Source organism: Pongo abelii, chromosome 11 (genome assembly GCF_028885655.2).
Source record: "Pongo abelii isolate AG06213 chromosome 11, NHGRI_mPonAbe1-v2.0_pri, whole genome shotgun sequence".
NCBI lineage: Eukaryota > Metazoa > Chordata > Mammalia > Primates > Hominidae > Pongo > Pongo abelii.
In genome coordinates, this window is record NC_071996.2 from 136,474,101 (window position 1) to 136,501,461 (window position 27,361).

Sequence of the window (27,361 nt, forward strand, 5' to 3'; positions counted from 1 at the left end):
GAGTAGCTTTTATTTGTCCCAGTCAGTGGGCTGTCTAGGCCTGCTTCTCTGTTGAGCTTTGGCTAAAAAGATAGATGGCCCTTAATAGGTCTCTCCTTCCTTCCTTTTTTGTGGGGGTCTCAGAGGAAAGTCTTGCCAGAAATACAAGTTTCTATTTGAAATTAGCATTTGTTCTTAAAAAAAAAAGAGTCTCTAACCTGTCACCAGCTGAGTTTTCTGTTAAGAAGTGATAGATTCTTACCAGGAGAAAAGAGAGCCGTCTCCACAGGCGTGAGTCAGAGCAATGACAGAAGAGAACACAAAGAGAAAATTTCTTCTCGTTGAAAACCCCTGAGAATATATCCTGTTCCTTCCTTAAACCCAGGGCCTCAGTTTCCGTACTTCCTGTGCTGTCTCCACCGACTGTATAGTTGCCTTAAAGGTGGAATGCTCTACATTTTTTTTTTTTTTTTGAGATGGAGTCTCACTCTGTCGCTCAGGCTGGAGTGCAGTGGCGCAATCTCGGCTCACTGCAAGCTCCGCCTCCCGGGTTCACACCATTCTCCTGCCTCAGCCTCCCGAGTAGCTGGGACTACAGGCGCCTGCCACTACACCCGACTAATTTTTTGTATTTGTAGTAGAGACGGGGTTTCACTGTGTTAGCCAGGATGGTCTCGATCCCCTGACCTCGTGATCCGCCCACCTCAGCCTCCCAAAGTGCTGGGATTACAGGCGTGAGCCACCGCGCCCCGCCCAGAATGCTCTACATTTTCAAGATTGACATCTCTTGTGATTACCAAACTAAAACTCAGAGGAAACGGACACTGAAATACATTCCTGATTGGAGAACAAAACTATCCAACCTCATAGAGAAGGGAATTTGATACTAAGTAATAGAACTACAAGTGCAGGCCCCGCGCGGTGGTTCACGCCTGTAATCCCAGCACTTTGGGAGGCCGAAGCGGGCGGATCACCTGAGGTCAGGAGTTTGAGACTAGCCTGGCCAACATGGTGAAACCCTGTCTCTATTAAAAGTACAAAAATTAGCCGGACGTGGTGGTTGCACACCTGTAATCCCAGTTGCTTGGGAAGCTGAGGCAGGAGAATTGCTTGAACCCAGGAGGCAGTTTGCAATGAACTGAGATCGCACTACTGCATTCCAGCCTGGGTGACAGAGCAAAACTCCATCCGGGAAAAAATAAAAAAAAAGAAAAGAAGAAAAAAAAGAACTACCAGTGCATGTACCCTTCCACCTAGTGATGCCACGTCTAATAATTGCCCTGCAGACACACACTCTGAAATAAGAAAAGATATGCACAAGGTTATTCATTGTGGCATTATTTTTGAAAGTAACATATTGGAATCAACCTAAGTACCTATCCTAAGGAGACTGATTGAATAAACCATGGTATAGTCACCCAGAGGAGTGGTATGGTGTTGTAGACATAAGAATGAAGAAGGTGTCTTGGGACTGAAATGAAGTGATTTCCCACCTTCAGTGAGAGAAGCCAGGGATGGAGTATCTGTGCTGTGTGCTACTTTTGTGAACTAATGATAGAAAGGGAAGTGAAACAATTATAAACCCACTTCTTTTTTTTTCCAAAAAGAAATAAGGAAAGAAAAAAAGAGAAATTAATAAAAATGGTTACTTCCAGAGTTGGGCTAGGGGATAAGACTTTTCTGAATATATATATATATCTTTTTGGAGATGGAGTCCTGCTCTGTTGCCCAGGCTGGAGTGCAGTGGCATAATCTCGACTCACTGCAACCACCGCCTCTCCAGTTCAAGTGATTCTCCTGCTTCAGCCTCCCCAGTAGCTGGGATTACAGGCGCCTGCCACCACACCTGCCTAATTTTTGTATTTTTAGTAGAGACAGGGTTACACCATTTTGGCCAGGCTGGTCCCGAACTCCTGACCTCAGGTGATCTGTCCATCTTGGCCTCTTAAAGTGCTGGGATTACAGGCATAAGCCACCACGCCTGGCCTATAGTTTTGACTTATAAGCCATGCACATGTTTTATATGCTCAAATAATAAAAGAAATCTAAAAGTATGAAATAAACTCTAGAACTGAAAAGAAACCAAAACAAATGAACCTAAGTGATTATAACATTGATAACATAACCCCACAGGAAAAAAAATTTAGTTCAAGTAATTTTTCAACATAGTACTTTATTTTTATACCCTGACTGAGGTCTATTCTAGGACTAAAAAAAAAAAAAGAGATAAATTTTACACTTTATTTAGTTGGCATTTTGGGTTGTGTTCCCTAAAAATATATACTCAAGACCTAACCCCTGGTACCCATGCTTGTGACTTGATTTGGAAATAGGATCCTTGTTGAAGTGGATTGGAGTGGGCTGTAATCCAATGGCTGGTGTCTTTATAAGAGGAGGGAAATTTGGATGCACAGACACAGAGAAAGGAGAATGCTATGTGAAGACATTGGAAGAGCTTGGGGTGAGGCATCTGCCAGCCAAGGAGTGCCAAGGGTGCCAGCCGCCACCAGAAGCCAGAGAGAGGCGGGGAGCAGCTTCTCCCCACAGCTCTGAGAGAGAGTGTGGCCCTGACGACGTCTTGCTTTGGCACTTCTGGTCTCCAGAACTGCAAGAGGGCAAATTTTTGTTGTTTAAAAGCCACCCAGTTTGTGGTGCTTTGTTCCAGCAGCCCTAGCAACCAAGACAATAGATTTACTGTTGATTATGGCACAGGTGGAGTCATTCTGAAATTGTTCTGTGTGCATTTGTAGAATAGAGCAATGTCTCACAACATACTGATGTTGAGGACCTGGTTCTCACTGTTAGAAAAGCAACATGTACGAAAAAGATACTTGCACACCCATGTTTATAGCAGCACAATTCGCAATTGCAAAAAACTCAAATGCCCATCAATCAACTAGTGGATAAACTGTGATATACATATATATATATATATGCTATATATATATATATGCAATATAGATATATGCAATATATATCTGCTATATATATATATATATATATATATACACATACACACACAATGGAATAGTACTCAGCCATAAAAAGGAATGAATTAATGGCATTTGCAGCTACCTAAATAAGATTGGAGACAGTATTCTAAGTGAAGTAACCCAGGAATGGAAAACCAAACATTGTATGTTCTCACTCATAAATGGGAGCTAAGCTATGAGGATGCAAAGACATAAGAATGACACAGTGGACTTTGGGGACTTGGGGGGAAGGTTGGGAAGGGGGTGAGGGATAAAAGATTAGAAATTGGGTACAGTGTATACTGCTCGGGTGATAGGTGTACCAAAATCTCACAAATCACCACTAAAGAACTTACTCATATAACCAAACACCACCTGTTTCCCAATAACCTATGGAAATAAAAAAATTTCAAAAAAAGAAAAGTGAGATATAGAATCAGGGAGTAACCATCACTGTGTATGGATTGGAATTAGGGTATTCATGTGAAGTCACATGCACACATACATGGGCGCAATTTCCTAGCTCTGACTGCCGAATAGTCCTAGAAGCAGTGACCTACCAGTAGTAACGAGCACATCTAATGCCCAGATCTTGGTTTCTAAACAACATTCTCCACTAAATGGAGCTAGGGCTCCTTGGAAAAATGGCCGATTCCATGTCTGAAATACAGAAAGCGTAGGAAAGCATGCTGTGTCTGAAAGCAAGGAAGTGAAGGAAGTGTTCAAAGACAGCTGGGGAGATATCAAGGGACAGTGTAGCCAGCTGGGAGGGGCTCCTATGTGAAAGTTTGAGCCTCAGAAGGAATATGACAATCATGGATTAAAACACATTGAATTAAAAATACAATGACCATGAGTCCATAGTCATACTCGAAAACAAAAGAAAACAAACCAAAAAACAAAGGAAGGGTCTTCTTCACAGAAGAAAATCAACTAATGTAAGTATGAGGAGTGCTAGAACATTCCCATTTTGCAACAATGTAATAGTTGGTCCAGGAAAGATTGATAATGGATGTTAAAAGCCACTGGTTGAAAGGCTAATAGGAAAGAGTATATTTGTGTGATCTAAAACCATCACTCTACAGATAACTTATTAGTAGCAAAAGGAAAAATTGTACCTTTACTTTGCAGCAATCTGGCAACTTCCAAATTAACCAAATGACCAAATGTAGCATCAGAAATAATGGGCCAAGCTGACATGAATGCCTTTAGATGGGATGCAGCTTGAAGTACACATCACCTGGATGCATTCTCGCTGAAAATGTTTAGCCTGAATCCAATCAAGTGCGTAGACCCAACTTCCAGTTTAAAGGAGACACAGGGAGTCATACGGTCTGGCTCTGTGTCCTCACCCAAATCTCATCTCTAATTGTATTCCCCACACTTTGAGGGAGGGACCTGCAATCTCTACCTGTCGAGGGAGGGAAGTCACCAGATTATGGGGGCAATTTCCCCCATGCTGTTCTGATGATAATGAGTGAATTCTCACGAGATCTGGTGATTTTATAAATGGTGGTTTTTCCTGAACTCTTACACACTCTCCCTCACCTGCTGCCATGTAAGACATGTCTGCTTCACCTTCTCCAGAATTCTAAGTTTCCTGAGGCCTCCTCAGCCACGTAGATCTGTGGGTCAACTAAACCTCTTTCCTTTATAAATTACCCAGTCTTGAGTAGCATCTTTATAGCAGTGTGAGAACAGACTAATACAGGGAATAAAGGAACAAGTTAATACACCAAGAAGCAGACAAATTCACAATGGGGCCATTCTACAAGATAAGAGGCCTGTCAGTAACAGAGAAAGAAAGATGAAGAGATCTTTTTTGATTACAGGAATATAAAGACAGCAAACCAACAAATGCAGTGATTGAAACTTGACTAGATCTTTTAAAAAATGTATTGACACATACTTATAGGGTACATGTGATATTTTGTTACCTATGTAGAATGTGTAATTATAGTCAGGGCATTTAGAGTTTGATTCAATCTTTTTAATATGGCCCAAGTGGCATGATTAAATTTTGATTCACAAATACCAGCTGTGAAAGACATTTTGAGGACAATTGGGGGCCATGGGGTCATTTGAATATAGCCTGGAGATATGTGTGTGTGTTTGCGTGTGTATATATATAATTATTATTAGTTTTTTGAGACAGAGTCTCACTCTGTCATCCAGGCTGGAGTGCAGTGCGCAATGTTGGCTCACTGCAACCCCCGCCTTCTGGGTTAAAGTGATTCTCCTGCCTCGGACAATCCCAGAGTAGCTGGGATTACAGGTGCCTGCCACCACGCTGGACCAGCCTGGATATTAAATATAGAATCATTGTTAATTTTCTTAGGTGTGATAATGGCACTGTGGTTATATAGAAGGATGTCTTTATTCTTAAAAGCTGTATGCTGGGTATTTAGGGGTGAAGAATAATGATGTCTGCAATTTAGTTTCACACAGTTTAGGGGAAATAAAGGAGGGAGAAAGAGAAAAGAGAGAGAATGCCAACATGCGGGGAGTTAATAGATTTTTGACTCTAGATTGAGGCCATATGGGAGCTTATTGTGCTATTCTTTTGATTTTTCTGCATGTTTAATATTTTTTCTTTTTAAAAAGTTGGAGGTAAGGGAAAACAAGTATTTAGAGAAGCAGCACTTTGATTGAAAGAAATGGATTAACAATCAAGTTTGGCCAGGCACAGTGGCTCATGCCTGTAATCCCAGCACTTTGGGAGGCTGGGGCGGGCAGGTCACTTGAGGTCAGGAGTTTGAGAGTAGCCCGGCCAACATGGTGAAACCCTGTCTCTACTAAAAATACAAAAATTAGCCAGGCATGGTGGTGGGCACCTGTAATCCCAGCTACTCAGGAGGGTGAGGCAGGAGAGTCGCTTGAATCCAGGAGGCAGAGGTTGCAGTGAGCCAAGATCACGCCATTGCACTCCAGCCTGGGCGACAGAGCAAGACTGCATCTCAAAAAAAACAAAAAACAAACAAACAAAAAAACCAATCAAATTTAAATGTAGTCAGATGTCCGGCGTGAAATGTTGAGGTTGGGATGTCGCAGAGGCCAAGGGAAGGAAGAGACCTTTGCTGGTCACTGCCCAGCTTGGGAGCTCTGTGGAGCCAGGACCTGCCTGAACGTGAGCCCCACGAAGGTGGAGCTTGGTCCCTTTTGTTCACTGATAAATCCCCAGTACCTAGAACAAAGCCTGGATCATAGTGGGTGCTCCGTAAACATTAATCATCTGACTCAATGAACTGCAAATAGCTCAGTGATAGTAATAAACATCTTTGTCTGATTTCTCAGTATCTTCTCAGGATAGACTGTGGGCCAAAGATTAGGAATATTTTTACCGCTTTTCACATATATTATGGAATTACAAAAGATTATACTGGTTTATACTCAGCCAGTGTCTTTCTCTGCACTCTTTCTTTTTCTTTATTTTATTTTTTTTGAAATGGAGTTTCACTCCTGTTGTCCAAGCTGGAGTGTGATGGCGCAATCCCGGCTCACTGCAACCTCTGCCTCCCGCATTCAAGCGATTCTCCTGCCTCAGCCTCCCGAGTAGTTGGGATTACGGGCATGCACCACCACACCCGGCTAATTTTGTATTTTTTAAGTAGAGAAGGGGTTTCTCCATGTTGGTCAGGCTGGTCTTGAACTCCTGACCTCAGGTGATCTGCCTGCCTCAGCCTCCCAAAGTGCTGGGATTCCAGGTGTGAGCCACTGCGCCTGGCTCTCTGCAGTCTTTCTAGTACTTAGTGTTATAAATTTTTGGTTTGTTTTTTTAGATGAAGTCTCACTCTTGTTGCCCAGGCTGGAGTGCAATGGTGCGATCTCGGCTCACCACAACCTCCACCTCCTGGGTTCAAGTGGTTCTCCTGCCTTAGCCTCCCGAGTAGTTGGAATTACAGGTGCCCACCACCATGCCCGGCTAATTTTTGTATTTTTAGCAGAGACAGGGTTTCACCATGTTGGCCAGGCTGGTCTCAAACTCCTGACCTCAGGCGATACACCAGCCTCGGCCTCCCAAAGTGCTGGGGTTACAGGTATGAGCCACTGCACCCAGCCAGAAATATTTTTTAAAGTACCAGTTTGATGGATGAAAAATGTTGTCGTTTTAGTTTACATTTCTTTCTTTACTAGTGAAGTTTATTTTTTTGGTTAATCGTGTTTTTATATTCTTTCTTTATGAATGATCTCTTCATGAGTTTTGCTGGTTTTAATTTCAGGAATGTTCATGTTTCTCTAACTGATTTGTGAATACAGCATGCGGTGTTATTGGTATGAGGATATGTATATGTTTTAACACGGGCCGCTTTGTGGAAAAGGAACTTATTTCTAAAGGATTTGTAGATCAAAGTGTCAGTGATAGGCTGATAGGTGCTGAGTGTGGCAGTGGGGCCCCCCACCCCCAAATCCCGACTTCCCTTTGCCGCTGGACTGTGTGATGGGTGCTTATGACTCTCCGTCGCTTTCTCTGTCCCAGGAGATCAGGATCTGGGGCAGAGAGGAGCCTCCCAGGGCCTTTGGTCCAGCCCCTGCCTTCAGGTAGGCAAGACAGCAGTGTTCTGATTTTTCAGAAAAGACTACCAAGGGGCAAGGCCTCCTCTTGGGCCTTGGGCATGCCCCATTCCAGGTGCACATGGACTGGGCGGGAGCAAGGAGGCTCCTCAGTCCTGAACAGTTGCTGTGACTTCAGGTCACTTCCAGGAGATCCCCTCACCACTGCCTGTCCCTCAACCCCTGTCTGAGAGTTTGATCTGAAACCCTCCAAGCCAGACTTGCCTTGTCTGGTGTCTTTTTCGCTAACATATGGTTGACTTCGCCACATGCTTAAGAAAAAAACATGGAAGGGGAACAGCTGATGAATGTACATTAACTGCCAACCGCTCAGTAATTTATTTATTCAATGCGTGGCTATTAAGCATCCAGTATCTCCAAGCCCTGACAGATGATCAGGCCTCAGACCCAGCGGCGTCCAGCATGCAGCTGGCTGTTACTGACTTGAAGCAATCAGTGGGCCGTCTTAGAGGCCGGCACCTTCAGCTTTTTTCTAGGAAAGGTGTGAAGACAACCAGTGCCACTGCCTCATTTTGTGAGTGTGGCACTCACCGGAACAACAGCTCCAAGATGGGCAGACACCAGGACCATTCTACCTTTAGCCTCTCTGGTGGCCATGCGCTACCTCGATGTCTACGGCTTTTCAGATGTGCATCGTCCCTGGCACCTCCTGAGGTCCCCTTTCCATATCACAGCCTCCCTCTGTAAAGCGAAACCACCTGTCATTTGATGTTCTGCCTTGAACTCGGATCCAGCCATCCCATTGATGCTGTGCACCCACAGATTCTTAGCTGTCTCCCCAGTCCAAGGCATGACAACCTTCTCTCTGCAGACACGTGAATTTGCAACCTGGGAAGACCTGAGTCTTGGCATAGTAATTAAACCTGGCCAAAATAGAGCATGCTATTATTCTACACTGTGGAGTCGAGGTCTTAATTTGGAGGTTTTACAATTGCATGACTGGCAGTGTCAGGCTTTAGGGGCCGCCAGCGCCAATTACCCATGTCAGAGACAGAAAGGGAATCAGAGAAGTTTCACACTTCGTTTTAGGGCTTGGCTGCACTTAGGAACCACCAGGATTCCTCAGTGCACATCACTTGCTCTTTTCTGTCTCTGCAGTCTGAAACCCCTCTGCATTCCCCCTGTGCAAAAGAAATCCCAACATGTTATTTAGGAGCAAAACCAGTAATTTCTCCCATGGATTCTTGTACTGCATGAAGAATGACATGCTCAATGGTACTGCTATAGTCAATGTAACAGGGAATTTTGAGTGGCAGGTTTATTATTTTTTTTTATAGCATTTCTTCACATAAGCCAGGGGCATGCTATCAAAATACAGCTCAGTGGAGACGTTTCTGCCACAGTTGAAGGGCGAAGGGAAAGTACAAAATGATAAAGTCCAAGCACACAGCCCTAGGAAGGCGTGGTGTGGTCCAGGGATAAAACGCAGATCATCAAAAGGATAAATGGGCTGTAAAGCCTTCCAGCTACCTTAGCAGGGCTCCGTTGGAGATGGGGTGAGGGTCACGCCTCAGGCAGAGACCTGGAATATACTCGCCCTGTACGGTGACTCAGGTGCATCTTCAGATGTAAAGCCCGAGTAATATCAATGGGAACTGGGAATATGGATATAAATTCCAAGGACAATACTTAAGAATCATGTTGATGCAAGACTTGTAGAGGAAATTCAGACTCCAACAGACATCTATTTACAGAGCACCTACGTGGCAAGAACCATTTTAAATGCATTCTTTCACTGATTTCTCCTGGCAACCTTGTAGAGTTAGGATAATACTTAGGAAGTTGAGGAACTTTTTGGCTCATTGCCATTCGCTTCATTTTCTTGAACATCGTTTTCTCTACCAGTAGATGTAAGTTCTAGGATTTCTGGAAGGTGATCTATAAGAGCAGCAAGTGCCTTTTAATAGAGATATTGATTATCCTCACAGTGATTACTACATTTTTCTCATCTTAGATCTGTTAACTCCACATATCAATTTCTCCATGGAAGTGCTATTATTTACTAAACAATATTTTGGGGGTGTCTATTTTCTGACTCTGCCATCTTCTTGCTGGAAAGTCTTGGAAACATAATCAATTGCCTTGAACAATCTACCTTTGAAAAGTGATCAGTGGGCTGGGCGCAGTGGCTCACGCCTGTAATCCCAGCATTTTGGAAGGCCAAGGCAGGCGGATCACCTGAGGTCAAGAGTTCGAGACCAGCCTGGCCAATATGGTGAAACCCCATCTCTACTAAAAAATACAAAAATTAGCTGGGCGTGGTGGCAGTCACCTGTAATCCCAGCTACTCCAGAGGCTGAGGCAGGAGAATCACTTGAACCCGGAGGCAGAGGTTGCAGTGAGCCGAGATCGCGCAACTGCACTCCAACAAGAGTGCAGACAAGAGTGAGACAACTCTCAAAACAAAAAACAAAAAACAAAAAAAACACAACAAAAAAGAAAAGCGATCGGGGCCAGGCACGGTGGCTCACACCTGTAATCCCAGCACTTTGGGAGGCCAAGGTGGGCAGATCACGAGGTCAGATGTTCGAGACCAGCCTGACCAAGATGGTGAAACCCTGTCTCTACTAAAAATACAAAAATTAGCCAGGTGTGGTGGCGCATGCCTGTAATCCTAGCTAGTGAGGAGACTGAGGCAGGAGAATCGCTGAAACCCAGGAGGCAGAAGTTGCAGGGAGCCGAGATCACACAACTGCACTTCAGCCTGGGTTACAGAGCGAGACTCTGTGTCAAAAAAAAAAAGAAGGAAAAAAAAGGGAAAGAGAGAAAGAAAGAAAGAAGAAAGAAAGAAAGAAAGAGAAAAGTGACCAGTGTATCTGCCTCTTGATATTGTTCAGTTTTAATAAATGAGACAGCTACTCCTACACAACCAACATGCTCAAAAAATAAAAAAAATTGAGCCAGAAGGTAGTTGACTTACATTCTTTTTTTATTTAAAAAAATAAAAAGTTTAAGATACATTGTTGATGACACTGATATACATTCCTTTATGAAAATTAGGAAATGGGATCAAAATCCTCTGTATCCTGGCTGCCTGCCTAGGGAGAGATCTGCCCAGGGCTGGGGTCTTCTCCCAGAAAAGCAGTTCTGGTGCTCCAGGATGTATGCAGTTTCTTCCATGGAGCATAACTGAGGTGACTGGGGCCCGGGAGCATTTTCCAGTAGGAATGCAGAGGGGCCACACAACTAAGGTCCAGGAATAGGCCCCTGGAACACCAGCTTTGGTGCACTGGAGTTTCCTGGGAAGCTGCCAGGGGAAGCGGTGGCTAAATGTCTCCTTGAGCCACCAGATAAGACATTTTCTGATAGAAACTGGCACTCAGGACAGTGGAGGTGATTGATAAATATTTGTTAAATGAATGAACTCATAAATGAATGATATCTCAAATTTGCAGGGATGAAGCTTTTGCCAAAAATAACAATTTTTGTTTTAGAGCTACTAACTATAAAAAAAATCCTTTCTTCCTATTGATATGAGGATAACAGAACCAAATGTCTACCGAGGGAACTGCGTTTAGAGTCAGGGCTGCAGTGTCAGGTGGCTCAGGGTGTGCACTGTCCAACTACGGGGGTATCTTTTACGTAGATGACAGACACTGTGAATGGAGCCCTCTCGAGCTGGGCCCTGGAATCACACCCTCGACTTAAAGGAGGGTGCTTTATTCTATTCTCTCTGACAGGGGAGGCGGGTATCCAGGATTTCATTCATTCATTAACTGTCTTAGGCCTGGGGATATGACAGTGAATAAGACACCAGTCCAGCCCTGGAGTTATTGTCTAATAGAAAAGATGGATAAGTTGCCAGAAAATGACATGTTAATCTAGGTGATGAGATATTGTAGGATGCTGTGGGAGCTTAAGAGAGGAGTTCCAGCCGGGTGCAGTGGCTCACACCTGTAATCCCAGCACTTTGGGAGGCTGAGGCAGGCAGATCATGAAATCAGGAGATCGAGACCATCCTGGCTAACACGGTGAAACCCTGTCTCTACTAAAAATACAAAAAATTAGCCGGGCGTGGTGGCAGGTGCCTGTAGTCCCAGCTACTCGGGAGGCTGAGGCAGGAGAATGGAGTGAACCTGGGAGGCAGAGCTTGCAGTGAGCCGAGATCACGCCACTGCACTCCAGCCTGGGTGACAGAGCGAGACTCCGTCTCAAAAGAAAAAAAAAACAGAGGAGTTCCTAATGCCATCTGAGGCAGGAAGCATGAAGGAGGGGTGGCAGGTTGAGGAAGGCTTTGCAGAAGAAGCTAAGTGAGAACTGAAGGATGAATAGAAACTATCCAGGCACCAGTGTGGGTGGGGGAACAGCAGGTGCAAAGGGCCTGTGGTGAGGACACTTTCCAACCATCGAGACATAGTAACAGATCACGAACGCTGGGGGCCGATCGCTGTTCTCAGCACTTTACAGATAACAGCTTATTTTTTCTTTGTAATACACCTATTCATATTCTAACTCTCCCCAACTTAAGATGAGGACGCTGAGGCAGAGAAAGCCGAAATAACCTGCCTAAGGTCAAGCCTGGGAGTCTCCAGAGCTTGCAGTCTTTTTTCCCTCAAGATATTAATTGTTTTTTACACTTTAAAAGAATACCAAAAATTGCAAGTACAGTACAAAGAACTTTTTAGAAACTTTTCCTGAGCCATTGGAGGGTCAGCTGCCGACCTGACATCCCATCATCCCCAAATACTTCAGTGTGTATTTTCTAGAACCAGGACTAGCTCCTGTATAACCCAAACACAACCATCAAAACCAGGAAGTCAGCTTTGAAATATTATCACCAATGACCCTCAGACTCCATTCAGCTTTTTGCTATTGTCTGCTATGATGTCCTTTAAAGTAAAAAGACCCAGTCCAGGATCGTCATGGGAGCCAGCTGATCAGCTCTTTGCTGTCCTTAAACTGGGAGCAGTTCTTCAGTCTTTGCTTGTTTTTGTTTGTTGGCTGGTTGGTTTGTTTCTGAGACAGAATCTCGCTCTGTTGCCCAGGCTGGAGTGCAGTGGTGCTTGAACCTCCTGAGTTCAAGCAATTCTTGTGCCTCAGCCTCCCGAGTAGCTGGGATTACAGGCATGTGCCACCACGTCTGGCTAATTTTTTTATTTGTAGTAGAGACGGGGTTTCACCATGTTGGCCAGGCTGGTCCTGAACTCCTGACCTCAAGTGATCCACTCGCCTCGGCCTCCCAAAGTGCTGGGATTATAGGCGTGAGCCACCAAGCAGGACATTTGCTTGGTTTTGTGACTCTGACACTCGTGAAGATTTCAGACCAATATGTTTTGTAGAATGTTTCTCAATTGGGACTTTTCTGGTGTTTTCTCATATTAGATTAAGGGTTTGCATCTCGGGCTGGCTACCTTGTCAGTTTGGTGTGTTTTTGAATTTTGCAGAAATGAAACTGTATTGTACATATCCTTCCTCAATCTCCCCCAAACATGACTGCAGTTTAGCGTGTGCTTGTATGTGCTGGGCCCTATCTACTGTGTTTTCTGGTTTCAGACGCCGCTCCTTTCCTTGTAAATGTGAGGTAACTGAGTCTTGGGGAGAGCAAAGGTTTATTTACCCAAGGCCACATGCTGCTATCAGGAGGATCCAGGGCTCAACCACTCTGAGTGGTTGTCTCTGAGGGGACCTGGCTGGGCCCTGCTAAGGTCAGAACAGGTGGGGTTTTGAGAGAATCTGAGAGAAACAAGCTTATGGGTCCATCAGTCCCAGCTTCTACCACCTCCGCAGAGCCAGCCCATAAGGTAAACATCTTAAATTAAGAATTCAAAAGAATTAGAAAAAGATTTGGCTGTAATATAAGATTGTGACTAACAGAAGAAACAGTAACTAATATTATCCATAAAGTATTGATAGAACCAATAAAATAGGAGTTTAAGAACCGGAATTAGGCTGGGTACAGTGGCTCACACCTGTAATCCCAGCACTTTGGGAGGCCGAGGTGGGCGGATAACCTGAGGTCAGGAGTTCGAGACCAGCCTGGCCAACATGGCAAAACTCCGTCTCTACTAAAAATATGGAAAGTAGCTGGGCATGATGGCAGGCGCCAGTAATCCCAGCTACTTGGGAGGCTGAGGCAGGAGAATTGCTCAATCGCTCAAACTCAGGAGGTGGAGGTTGCAGTGAGCTGAGATTGTGCTACTGCACTCCAGTCTGGGCAACAGAGCGAGACTCCATCTAAAAAAAAAAAAAAAAAATTAGGTTACTGAAAAGTTACAGTTATAAACAGTCAAGTAAACAAAATAAAAGAGCATATGAAGGATGATGGTTAAAAAGAAATAGGAAATAAAACAATAAATCCAAGACCAACCCTGGCCCCAGAAGCTTAGGAATTTAAATAGGAAGATAAAAACAGAATTAAGGGGGGAAAAAAGATTTGGCATTAAGAATTAAAGCCAGAAGTGCTGAATTTTAATAGTGGTAACATGATATAGCTAAAACACAAAGGGAGAAGATTTAAAAGGTGATTAAAATAGAAAATAAGAAGGAAGGTAAAAGGGCAAAGTAAGGAAGATTGAAAATTAAAAGAATAAGTACGATAAGCTAGAATAACCAAAATAAGGCAAAATAAATCTAAATGGGCAATTTAACAAGGGAGAAGATGTCAGGAGTTTAAAAACTAAAGATGTAATTACAGGTAGAGAAAATCCACAGTTCAAGCTCAGGCCCCCAGAGCCTGTTGTTGCTGTTATTGTTATTATTACTACTAATAATTATTATTATTTTGAGATGGAGTCTCACTCTGTCTCCCAGGCTGGGGTGCAGTGGTGCAATCTGGACTCACTGCAATCTCTGCCTCCCGGGTTCAAATGATTCTCCTGCCTCAGCCTCCTGAGTAGCTGGGACTACAGGCACCCGCCACCTTGCCAGGCTAATTTTTGTATTTTTAGTAGACAGAGTTTTGCCATGTTAGCCAGGGTGGTCTCGAACTCCTGACCTCAGGTGATCTCCCTGCCTGGGTCTCCCAAAATGCTGGAATTACAAGTGTGAGCAACCACGCCTGGCTCAATTATTATTAATATTAATGTTAGATGTGAAAGTAGTCATAAGTCCCAGAGACTGTCCATATGATCCCATAAGATCTGAGTCACACGCAAGTTTCTGCACCTGTCTGGTCACCTCTGGGTGTGGGCCTCTGCCCAGGAGGGGAGGGAGAGCTGGGACTGTGTCCTCTTCCAGTGTCACACCTAGAACCACCTGCCCTGCAGCCCAGTCACCTCTTCATGGAGAGGTGTGGGATATGCCTCTTCAACTTCTCGAAGGGGAAAAACATTTAGAACTGCTGAAAATAAGATAGAGCTGTCAAAAGTGTATGAAATTAGCTGCATAAACTGTGAAACATAAGTCACAGTTATATTTGTTCTGAGACAGTGTAAAAATAGAAACGGTTTCACAGATAGAAAATTCAAACCTCTCTTCAGTCACCGTGTCCAAGTAGCCTGAGATCCTTCCGATGCTCTAGTGTCCTTTGTTTCTGCAGAACTAGGAGGCCAGTGCTGGGACCTCAGCTAGCACCCAAGCGAGGGATGACAGAGAGGAAATTAATTTATGATGCTCCATTTGTATTTTTATTGCTGAGGGTACTTGGTCTCCTATATTACTAGGGGAGGTAGAAAAATGGGTTATCACCAAAAGGCAGCCGGGCAGGCAAACCCCTCTGAGGTAGAGATACTGTACTTCTGCCAGAGCTGCATGGAGTGTTCATCTATCCTGGTGACATTGTGACCTCTTTGCAAGAGCCTTGGTCTGCACAGTCCCAGGATACTTCTGGACCAGTCTGCACAGGTGTGTTTTCAAGGGGTCAGTGGTTGAGCTCCTAGATCTCAGCCTCTGCCCGGGAGTCGGCATGCATGCATTTATTCATTCATCAATCATTTGCAAGTATTGAGTTGCTCTGGTGTGTTGCACTGTGCCAGTTGCTCAGGAAGAAACAAAACTTGGCATGGTCCTATGTTTGAGGAGCTTACAGTCAATGCCACCTGGGCCACCACGGTCAATGGTAAGAGCTGATGATTCTGCCAACCTCCCAGAAAAGGAGACCAGAACTGGGTGGGCAAGACTGAAGGGTCTCTATATGCAACCTCCTGTCTTTTTGTATTTTAAAAAACAAGTTTTAAAAAAATAAACATATTAAAAATTAAAGTTTTCATTATGGAAAATTTCAAACATATACTGAAATAGACAAGTATAATTAATTCCCCCAATACTCATCACCCAGCTTCAAGAGTTCTCATCTCATGGCCAGTCTTTCATCTCCACTCCCACCCACTCCTCCCCGGGCCTGGATTATTTGGAAGCAAATCCCAGACAACATATAACTTCATCCAAAATATTTCAGACTGTATTTCTAAAAGATATTGAGGTTAAATATAGGTTAAAAATAACTACGATACCATTAGCATGCCTAAAGAGACTATCAATAATTTCTTAACATGATCAAATATTGGCTCAAACACCCCCTCCTCACAGTGTGTTTTAAAAGAGATTCAGATAGGGTTTGTATAATGCAATCCGTTGATATTTCTTTAGTCTCTTTTAATTGCTTCCTTTCTTTCTTGTTTTTCTCTTTGCAGTTTTCCCCTTGAGAAATTGGGTCATTCATCCTGTTTGGATTTTATGACTGTGCCTGTATGGTGTTGTTTAACCTGTTCCTCTCTCCCCTGTGTTTCCTGTAAATTCCTGGTTAGAGCTGCAGGCTTGATTAGAGGCAGGCCGTGTTTCTTCAGCTCCTGTTTTACCCAGTGTTTGTCCCTGTGTTTAGACACTCTCACAGAACAACCCAAGCTAGCTTCGATAAACACTTGACAAGCTGCCCCAGGCTTACTGAACATGTAACTTGTACATTTTCATAGAAATACATACAAGGAACAGTGTGGAAACTGGACATTGCCCAGCAACAGCACTTGAAGACTCACCATGCTGTGCATGAGCCATTGGTGGCAATGGGCGATTCCACAGCAATGACCATTTTTTTTTTTTAAGACAGAGCTTCGCTCTTATTGCCCTAGCTGGAGTACAATGGCACAATCTTGGCTCACCACAACCTCCATCTCCTGGGTTCAAATGATTCTCCTGCCTCAGTCTCCCGAGTAGCTGGGATTACAGGCATGCACCACCATGCCTGGCTAATTTTGTATTTTTAGTACAGAAGGGGTTTCTCCATGTTGGTCAGGCTGGTCTTGAACTCCCGACCTCAGGTGATCTGCCTGCCTCGGCCTCCCAAAGTGCTGGGATTTCAGGCGTGAGCCACCGTGCCAGGCAACAATGGCCATTTTTTAGGTGGATCCGTGGATGATAGTCACAATGTTTAACAACCAGGTATGGCACCAACCAGCTACAGCAGAGCTGTTAACACTTAGTGTGGCTGTCCCAGGCTGTCCCTGCTGAGTGTTGACCTTGGAGGTGACTCCCATGTTTAATGCAGGCTGAGCATTCTTGGAGCAATGCACTTTTGCTATTCCCCCTGGCCATTGCCAGGAACAGAGAAAGGCCAGTGGGCTAATGTTTTAACAAGGCTGATGCTTGCTTAGTTTATCCAGAAAAATGACCCCACATATTTTAGAGGTAGCTTAATTTTGTATACTAAATATCAACTTATAAAAGCACATATTAAAGTTTTTTTCTTATACATTTATTTAGCAATGTGGCACTTTTGTGATATGAAATGATTTCTGGGACTAGAACCCTGATTCATGACCTTGTGCCTGTAGGAATAAAGTCCCAATACAACACCTGAACTTGAGAAGACCCCAAGGGACCAAGTCAGTGACGTACTGGGGGCTTTGGACTTTGCCTCCTGTGGGCAGATTAATAGGAACACCCTCCTTCTCACAGCCGTGATTACCCTGGCCATACCTCACGGGCAGCCTGGAAAGAGGAAGTCATGGGTGTGGAGTCAGAGCCCCTGGGTTCACCGTCTGGCTGTCTCACTAGGTAGCTATGCAGCCTTAAGGCTAGGGACCAAATTGTGTGAGCCTAGGCCTGGAGTGGTGACTCACGCCTGTAATTGCAGCACTTTGGGAGGCTGAGGCGGGTGGATCACCTGAGGTCAGGAGTTTGAGACCAGCCTGGCCAACATGGTGAAAGCCCGTCTCTACTAAAACTACAAAATTAGCCGGGCGTGGTGGCGCATGCCTGTAATCCCAGTTACTTGGGAGGCTGAAGCAGGAGAATCGCTTGAACCTGGGAGGCAGAGGTTGCAGTGAGCCAAGATCTCCCCACTGCACTCCAGCCTGGACAACAAGAGCAAAACTCCATCTCAAAAAACAACACATGGGGATAATGGCCAGATAATTTAATGAGACAGTGAGTGTAAAGGTGCTTGACATATGTAAGTTGGCTTCCTGTGCTCCTCTTTACAGAACACCTTTCTGCAGTGATTGTGCTTCCCTCCTGCCGTGCTGCCCAGCTCACCATGACTCACTGCTGGTTGGTATACTGAAGACGACTTGCAAAGCAGCCTTGGATGAACTCTCTGAGGATGGGCACTGACTACCAAGAAGAACATCCCATGTCCCACATCAGCACCACACCACATCTTGAAAACAAGAACTGGTTCTTGGGTCCATTCTGGGCTTCTGAAGACTCTGCATCTTTAATCTACTGCCTCTAGCCCCCACTGTTCTTATTTCCATTCTCTGCTCTTACCTCACCCGAGTCCCTTTCGGCATTCTCTTGTGTGTGAGACCCAGACTCTAACTACACTATATATGTTTGGGGTTGCCTGGCTCACCTTCACATATTTAAAACTTCTCCCAAGCACAGCTCTCACTGACGAGGTGGGAATGGCCTCATTAATCCTGCTGCCTGCTCTTTTAGCTGTTTGACCCAGAGATAAACACCTGACCCAAGGATGGTCAACCAGATTATTATTTTTTTTATTTTTTATTTTTTGAGACGGAGTCTCACTCTGTTGCCCAGGCTGGAGTGCAGTGGCGCGATCTCTGCTCACTGCAAGCTCTGCCTCCTGGGTTCACGCCATTCTCCTGCCTCAGCCTCCCGAGTAGCTGGGACTACAGGCACCCGCCACCACACCTGGCTAATTTTTTGTATTTTTTTTAGTAGAGACGGGTTTCACCATGTTAGCCAGGATGGTCTCTATCTCCTGACCTTGTGATCCACCTGCCTCAGGCTCCCAACCAGATTATTTCCTTAGAAATTCCTTTTCTCTAAGAGACACAAAAAAGAGTCCCCAGTGGCTGCGTGGCCAGCCGAGATGAATGGTCTCTGTGGCAATGACTGCCATTCATGTCAAGTGCAAGCTGAAAAGCAGAGAAGCAGGACAACAGAGCAGTCCACAGAGAGAAACAGGGAGGAGGGGGGCCTCATGGCCCCCAAGAAAAGGATAAAGCGGCTCTGGTTTTTGATGGCTTCTTCATTCTTATAAAGATGGAAAGATGGGCTTCATCTCTTCTACCTGGAGTCTCCAGGATCCAGCATCCTTACAATATCCCTCTTTTACTTGAGCAAATTTGGGTAGGCTTCTGATCTTTGTCATCAAAGCAGCCTTGGCCAGGAAATAAGACAAGGTGTCTACTCTCACCGTTCTATTCAGCACTATGATTGAAGTCCTTGCCAATGCAATAAGGCAAGAGAAACAAATAGAAGGCATGACGATTGAAAAGAAAGAAATATGGCTGGGTGCAGTGGCTCATGCCTGTAATCCCAGCACTTTGGGAGGCTGAGGTGGGAGGATCACTTGAAATCAGGAGTTCAAGACCAGCCTGGTCAACATGGTGAAACCCTGTCTCTACCAAAAATAGAACAACAACAACAGCAAAATTAGCCAGGTGTGGTGGTGGGACCTGTAATCCTGCTACTTGGGAAGCTGAGGCAGGAGAATCACTTGAGCCCACGAGGTGGAGGTTGCAGAGGGCTGAGATGGTGCCACTGCACTCCAGCCTGGGTAATAGAGTGAGACTCCATCTCAAAAAGAACAAATAAGTGAATTTATTAAGATCACAGGATACTAGGTGAACATGCAAAAATTAATTTTATTTTTACATACTACCAAAAAATGATTGAAAAATGAAATTAGAAAACACTGGCATTTAAAATAGGTAAAAAACATGAAATACCTACAAACAAATTTATTTAAAATATGTGTAAAACCTTTACATTAAAAACTACAAATCATTGCTGGATTAATTTAAAGAATATCTACATAAATGAAAGATTAGGACATGTTCATAGTTTGAACAATTTAAGTTGTCGATATTCAGGTGTCAATGATCCCTTAATTTTTTTAAAAAATTGACAAAAATTGTATATATTGTATACAATATGTTGTTTTGAAATATACATACCTTGTGGAATGACTAAGTCAAGCTAGTTAACGTATGCATTAAACCTGAAATTTATCTGTAGAGACAATGCAATTTCAACGGAAATTCTAGCTGATTTTTTTTTGGTAGAAATTGACAAACCAATTCCAAAATTTGTACAGAAATGCAAAAGATTTAAAATAGTCAAGACTATATTTAATAAGAACAAAGTAGGAGGGTTTACACTACCAGATTTTAAGATTAAGCATAAAGCAACAGTATTTAAGACACTATGGTAGTGGCATAAAGATAGAAAATTAGATCAATGAAACAGAATAAAAGTTCAGAAATAGACCCACATGTCTACAGTCATTGGACTTTTGAAAAAAGTACCAATGCAATTCATTGATGGAACAGAAAGCTTTCTCAATAAACAGTGCAAGAGCAACTAGAGATCTATATGGACTATAGACCCAAATGTGAAAATGAAGAGTCTAAAACTTCTATAAGAAAACGTAGCAGAGTATCTTCATGACTTCGAAGTGGTCAACTATTTCTTAGGATATAAAAAGACAAATAATAAAATAATTGCTAACTTAGTCTTCATCAAAATTAAAAAGTTCTGCTCATTAAAAGACAAGAAACTTGGCTGGGCACGGTGGTTCATGTCTGTAATCTCAGCCCTTTGGGAGGCCGAGGCGGACAGATCACCTGAGGTCAGGAGTTTGAGACCAGCCTGGCCAATATGGTGAAACCCTGTCTGTACTAAAAATATAAAAATTAGCTGGGCATGGTGGTAGGAGTCTGTAATTCCAGCGACTTGGGAGGCTGAGGCAGGAGAATTGCTTGAACCTGGGAGGTGAGGTTGCAGTGAGCCAAGATCACGCCACTGCACTCCAGCCTGGGTGACAGAGAGAGACTCCATCTCAAAAAAAAAAAAAAAAAAAGAAGAAGACAAGAAACTTAAAAGACAAGTAAGTCACAGGCTAGTAGAAAATATTTACAGTACACATATCTGAGCAAAGACTTGTGTTCAAGATATATAGAGAACTCCTACAAATTAAAAATATAATAAAAAATAAAAAATGGTTAGGCATCTTAAACAGGCACCATGAATGGCCAATAAACATATGAAAAGGTGTTCCACATCCTTAGTTATCAGGAAACTGAAAATTAAAACCATAGTGAGAAACCACAATGTAGTAAGACAGATACAATTACAAAGACCGACAACTCCAAGAGTTGGCAAGGATCTGGAGCAACTGGAACCCTGATGCCTTGCTGGTGGGAGTGTAAAACAGTACAACCATTTTGAGAAATTATTTGCCTGTTTTTACTAAATTTAAATGTACACCTATCCTAAGACCTAGCAAGTCCACTCCTGGGTATACACTCCAGAGAAATGAGTACATACATCCACAAAAAGAATTGTCTAAGGATGTTCATAGAAACCTTATTCATAATGGCCGAAAACTGGAAACAATTCAAATATCCATCAACAGAAGGGTAGGTAAGCAAATTGTGGCAATACCTCTCAGCAATAAAAAAGAATAATCTGGGCCAGGCGCAGTGGCTCACGCCTGTAATCCCAACATTTTGAGAGGCTGAGGCAGGCGGATCACTTGAGGTCAGGAGTTCGAGACCAGCCTGGCCAATATGGTGAAACACCTGTCTCTACTAAAAATACAAAAATTAGCTGGGTGTAGTGACAGGTGCCTGTAATCCCACCTATTCGGGAGGCAGGAGAATCACTTGAACCTGGGAGGTGGAGGTTGCAGTGAACTGAGATTGTGCCACTGTACTCCAGCCTGGGTGACAGAGTGAGACTCTGTCTCAAAAAAATTAATAAATAAATAAAATAAAAGAACAAAAAGAACAATCTGGTACACATATATTGATGAATTGCAAAAATATTATGTTGAACAACAGAAGTCAGACACTGTAGAGTACACACCATGTGATCCCATTTGTTGTGTGAACCAACAAAAACAGTCTGATGGTAATAGATGTTAGAAGATGGTTACATCTGAGAGTTGGATATTGACTTAAAAAAGGGCCCTGAGGGGCCCTCTTGGGGCAATGGAAATGTTCTATATCTTGGTCCATTTGATGGTCAAGGAGGTGTAGTACCCGTGTAAAAATTCATCAAGCTATAGACCCAAGATCTGAACATTTTATTGTAATGTAAGATGACCTTCAATAAAACATTATTTAAATCACCTTTATGAATACACTAACGACAGCGACGATTCCAAAAACAAACCAGGGAGATGAAATATTTGGGGCTTTTCCAAGATAAATGCTGTAATCTCTCTTTAATTGTTACCAGTCTTTGTGCCATGTAGGGGTTTTTGTTGTTGCAGTTGCTGTTGGTATTTTTCCTCTGCTAAATTTAGATCATGAAACCTGCCTTTCTATGCACAAATCAAGCAAGGAGACAGAGAATGATGTATGAGAGCAAAATGGACTTCAATAGGAATGGATGAAGAAATTGGGAAGGTGACTGTGGAAACTGAACCAGAGATGCTCAAAATCAGCCACGACACTTTGCATCAGGGACCCAGTATGAGAAGACAGCGACACAGAGATGTGGGCAAGAGCAGGGATTCAGTTATGTGGATGACAGACCTGACTCAAAATGCTATGGAGCAAGAGAAGTCAGGAGCAAACGACAGAGAATGGGTGAGGACCCCGGGAATTTCACATCAGACAAGCTTCCATTAGATGGAAGGGCTCGCCCATGGTGAATGTAGCATGCCCAGGAGAAATGCATATTTTGGACTTTACCTTTAAAAGCAATAACTCAAAGCCCTCAGAACCTGACAGCCCATCGGAGGCTTTTGTCTAGAAAATGTCTCCACAGCAGTGTATCATGACTTATCTCGCCATGGAGATCCAGCTCAGAGAATGTAATAGCGACATGTGGCACAGTGGAGCTGGCGGTTCCTGCTTTGGAGGCAGTCAACATCAATGTGCTCGCCAAAACCACTGTGCTCACTAAGCCACCAAGACAGAAGGGGGCGCAGGTTCATGGGCAAGCTGGACTTGGTGGGGTACAAACAGGAAGTGGCTCACTTGTTCCTCCAGATTCCCCACTTCACCCTGCTCTGTAGGTTGACACCACCTGCCTGGGCCTTGTGTGAAACCTCAGGCAGGCCACGTGCAAAGCTTTGCTGGCTACTTGGAAGTTATAAGCAAATGGATTCTTTCGCTGGGTATTAAAGAGAGCAGCCCAAAGCGATTTTCTGACTGTCTGCTTCTCCTTCTCCAGGTGCAGACCCTGCCATAGCCAAAGCCCCTACATCTTGCTCCATCTTCTCCTCACCCCCCAGCTGCTGTTTGGGCCCTCAGAGTGGGGCCCTGTGGGGGGTCCTTAGACACGCCTCCCAGGAGGTCTCTGACCACAATTCCTTGGCATGTGCAAAGCTCTTCAGCCGGGACTCCAGCAGGAAGTGCTCTTGGGCAGACTCCTTTTCAAATGAGTTCACAGCTGGCTCTCTTCCTGGAGACCCACACTCGGCTCTGACAAATCACGCCTCTCTGCCTTGCCTTTGGTGTAAATGCTTCCCCATCCCTGCTCAGCCCTGGCCCTCCTCCCCTCGCAGGCTGCTTCAGCCAGTTCAGCGCTGGATGTTTCCGGGTGTGAACCAGGTGCCTGTCCCCCAGATTCCAGAGATTTCTAAGTGGATCCTTGAAGCCCTCCTCATTTGACTTAAGGGGAAAGGCTCCCATGGGGAAGGGTAGGAAACTCACAGCACCCTGACAACTCCACACAAACAAAACCCAGTAGCCAGCCCCGTCAGTCCCCCTTTCATCTAGTGTTAAAATGCAGAAATATTTGTGTTAAAACATTTTTATGTACCAGTTGACAGACAGCCATTGTCCTGAGACCCCTTCTCTCTTCACTTCCAGGGCCCTTTCTTGGTCCCTTGGACTCTTGCTGTGGCATTGGGTCCTGGTTGTCAGTTACTTTTACTCCCACTTCCGTTGATACCCGCCAGTGGGGGTGGGGGGTGGGGAGCTAAGGTGGCTTCACTGTCTCTGTTGTGTCCCAGGTAGATGATCAGATATTTACAGTGTGTTCTTGGCTCTTGGGGCTTAAGCCACATCAGAGACAGCAGGAAACAATTGTCCATTGCTATTGTTTGTATTTTTGTCCCCACCCAAATCTCATGTTAAAATGTAATCCCCAATGCCTGAGGTGGGGCCTGGTGGGAGGTGTTTGGAACACAGGGGCGGATCCCTCATGTCTTTGTGCTGTCTTTGTGATAGTGAGTTCTCACTAGATCTGGATGTTTAAAAGTATGTGGCACTTCTCACCCCACTCCCTCGCTCCTGCTCCTGCCATGTGAGACACCTGCTCTTCTTTTGCTTTCCACCAGGATTGGAAGCTTCCTGAGGCCTCCACAGAAGCAGATGCTGCCTTATTTCCTGTATAGCCTGCAGAGCTGTGAGCCAATCAAATTTCTTTTCTTCATTATTATTATTATTTTTTGAGACAGAGTCTCACTCTGTCACCCAGGCTGGAGTGCAGTGGCATGATCTCAGCTCACTGCAACCTCCGCCTCCTGGATTCAAGCAATTCTCATGCCTCAGCCTCCCAAGTAGCTGGGATTACAGGCGTGTACTACCATCCCGGACTTATTTTTATATTTTTAGAAGAGACGGGGTTTTGTCACATTGGCCAGGCTAGTCTTGAACTCCTGACCTCCCGTGATCCTCCTACCTCTTCCTCCCAAAGTGCAAACCTCTTTTCTTGTAAATTACCCAGCCTCAGGTATTTCTTTATAGCAATGCAAGAACAGCCTAATCCACCCATAGTATCTAATTACATGCAAATAAAATAGGGGTGTGTGTGTGTGTGTGATCAAGGATCAATGGGCAAAGCAACCTCAGGAAGGAAGTGTTGCCTCCCCACCTTGTCCTAGGAATCTGCTCTGTTGCCTGGTTCACAATTCCCCAGTGCAGATACAGGGGATACAGTTTCCCTGTAGCCATTCAGGGATTTGTAGAGATTGTGAAGCTTCTAGGAATTTAGCTTAAAGAAATAATGAGGGCTGGGCATTAGGTTTTGCCACAGTGATATTTATCATAGTGTGGCTTACAAAACAGCAAAAATTTGAAACTGTCTTGGGTCAGAGATTGCTGTTGCCTCCCCTGTATCCACTGTCCCCTTCTTCCTCACTGATGGAACCCATTTACTGAGGGCAGAAACAGACCTGACTTTTTTTTTTTTTTTTTTCGATATGAAGTTTCGCTCTTGTTGCCCAGGCTGGAGTGCAATGGTGTGATCTCTGCTCACCGCAATCTCTGCCTCCCGGGTTCAAGCGATTCTCCTGCCTCAGCCTCCTGAGTAGCTGGGATTACAGGCATGCGCTACCATGCCTGGCTAATTTTGTATTTTTAGTAGAGATGGGGTTTCTCTATGTTGGTCAGGCTGGTCTCAAACTCCTAACCTCAGGAGATCTGCCTACCTCGGCTTCCCAAAGTGCTGGGATTACAGGTGTGAGCCACTGCACCCGGCCCAGACCTGGCTTTTATTTTATTTTATTTTATTTTTTGAGACGGAGTCTGGTTCTGTTGCCCAGGCTGGAGTGCAATGGCGCGATATTGGCTTACTGCAACCTCCGCCTTCTGGATTCAAGGGATGCTCCTGTCTCAGCCTCCCAAGTCACTGGGACTACAGGCATGCACCATCACATGCAGCTAATTTTTGTATATTTTAGTAGAGACGGGGTTTCACCCTGTTGGATAGGCTGGTCTCGAACTCCTGACCTCAAGTGATCCACCCACCTCAGTCTTCCAAAGTGCTGGATTATAGGCATGAGCCACCGAGCCTGGCCCAGACCTGCTTTTAAATGACACACCCATTTCCCAGCCTCCCTTGCTGGTGGAGGTGGCCATGTGACCCAGTTTTGGCCAATAAGATATCAGCAGCAATGGTTGGGTGGGCTTCAGGGAATCTCCTTAAGAGCAGGGCAGACCTGGCTGGTGCCGCGCTCTTCCCTTGCTGGCTTTTCTCTTTCCCTCCACCTGAACTGTGGCTGTGATGGCTGGAGCTTTGGCAGTCACCTTGACAGATGACAGAGTAGAAAGCTAGAAGGAGCCTGGGTCCATGCAGGCATGAAGGAGCCATGGTCAAGACCCTTTAGACTTCTTTCACACAACAGCCAAATAGATCTCTGCCGTGTTAAGCTGTGCTATGTTTTAAAATAAGCAGCTGAATTCGGTACTGACTGATACAATACCCAAAACCCAACAATAGGAGCATAATTAATAAATCACAATCCAGTCATACTGGAGAATATTTTATAGTAAGATGTCATTTTATGAAAAGGAAGGATGCATAAACATATAGAAAAAAAGACTTGAAGCACATTTACAACATAATAAAACCTCTCTGGGTGGTGGTGGTACAGTGATTTTTTTTTTTTTTTTAAATGGGGTCTTGCTATGTTACCCAGGCTGGCCTCAAACTCCTGGGCTCAAACGATCTTCTGGCCTCAGCCTCCCAAAGAGCTGGGATTACAGGCACGAGCTGCTCTGCTTGGCCAAGATACAGTGAACTATCTCTCCCTCCCTCCCTCCCCTTCCTTCCTTCCTTCCTTCCTTCCTCCCTCCCTGCCTCCCCTGCTTCCTTCATTTTTTTGAGATAGTCTCACTCCATCACCAGCACTGGAGTGCAGTTGCTCTATCTCACCTCACTGCAACCTCCACATCCCGGGTTCAAGCGATTCTCTTCCCTCAGCCTCCCGAGTAGCTGGGATTACAGGCCAGTGCCACTACACCTGGCTAATTTTTTTTTTTGTATTTTTAGTAGAGACAGGGTTTCGCCATGTTGGCCAGGCTGGTCTCAAACTCCTGGCCTCAAGTGATCTGCCTGCCTCGGCCTCCCAAAGTGCTGAGATTACAGGTGTGAGCCATCACGCCGGGCTGTGATTTTTCTATTCTATTTCTTGATATATGTAGTATTTAAAGTTTCCCGGTTTTGTGACAGAGGAGTAACAATAGTTTTTTTGTTACTTGTGCCTGTAATCCCAGCTCTTTGGGAGGCTGAGGCTGGAGAATCATTAGAGCCCAGGAGTTTGAGGCCAGCCTGGGTAACATAGCAAGACCCCATCACTGCCCACAAATATTTTTTTAAGAAATTACTGTACAAAACAATAGTTATTTTTTTTAATTTTGGAGTTTTTATTTATTTATTTTTTTTAGCATGGGCAACCAAAAGTTATTATTATTTTTTTTAACATGACACCCTTGTAACCGTGTCAAGTCTTTGCAGCAATGACCTCTGGTGCATCTTTCCCAGACCAGCATTCCTCATGATCTGCCATCTCTTACCTCATTTTCTGGGCTCCTGGGCCTGTCTGCATTGCTGTTCTGCAAGGAGGCATTCTGCTCCGGGGGATATTCAAGGTCAGGGAATCATTTACAGATTTTCCATTGTCCTGTGAATCTGTGACATTTCAGAAATGCAGCAAGTTAGAAGATACAGATCGACCCTTTTCAGGCAATTCTCTGTAAGCCTAGGACAGTAGCAGCAGTCACGCTGGAAGGTGGAGGAAGCAGAGTGGGAAG

General features: G+C 44.4%; 1 protein-coding gene across 2 annotated transcripts in view; it reads right to left on the reverse strand.

The window, feature by feature from the left end:
* NGEF (neuronal guanine nucleotide exchange factor) overlaps positions 1-27,361 on the reverse strand; it is a 133,078-nt gene that overhangs the window by 63,065 nt on the left and 42,652 nt on the right. For both annotated transcript variants that reach the window (NM_001131496.1, XM_063712417.1), the window contains 1 exon segment: positions 27,125-27,239. In NM_001131496.1, the coding sequence (NP_001124968.1) occupies positions 27,125-27,239 (115 nt within the window).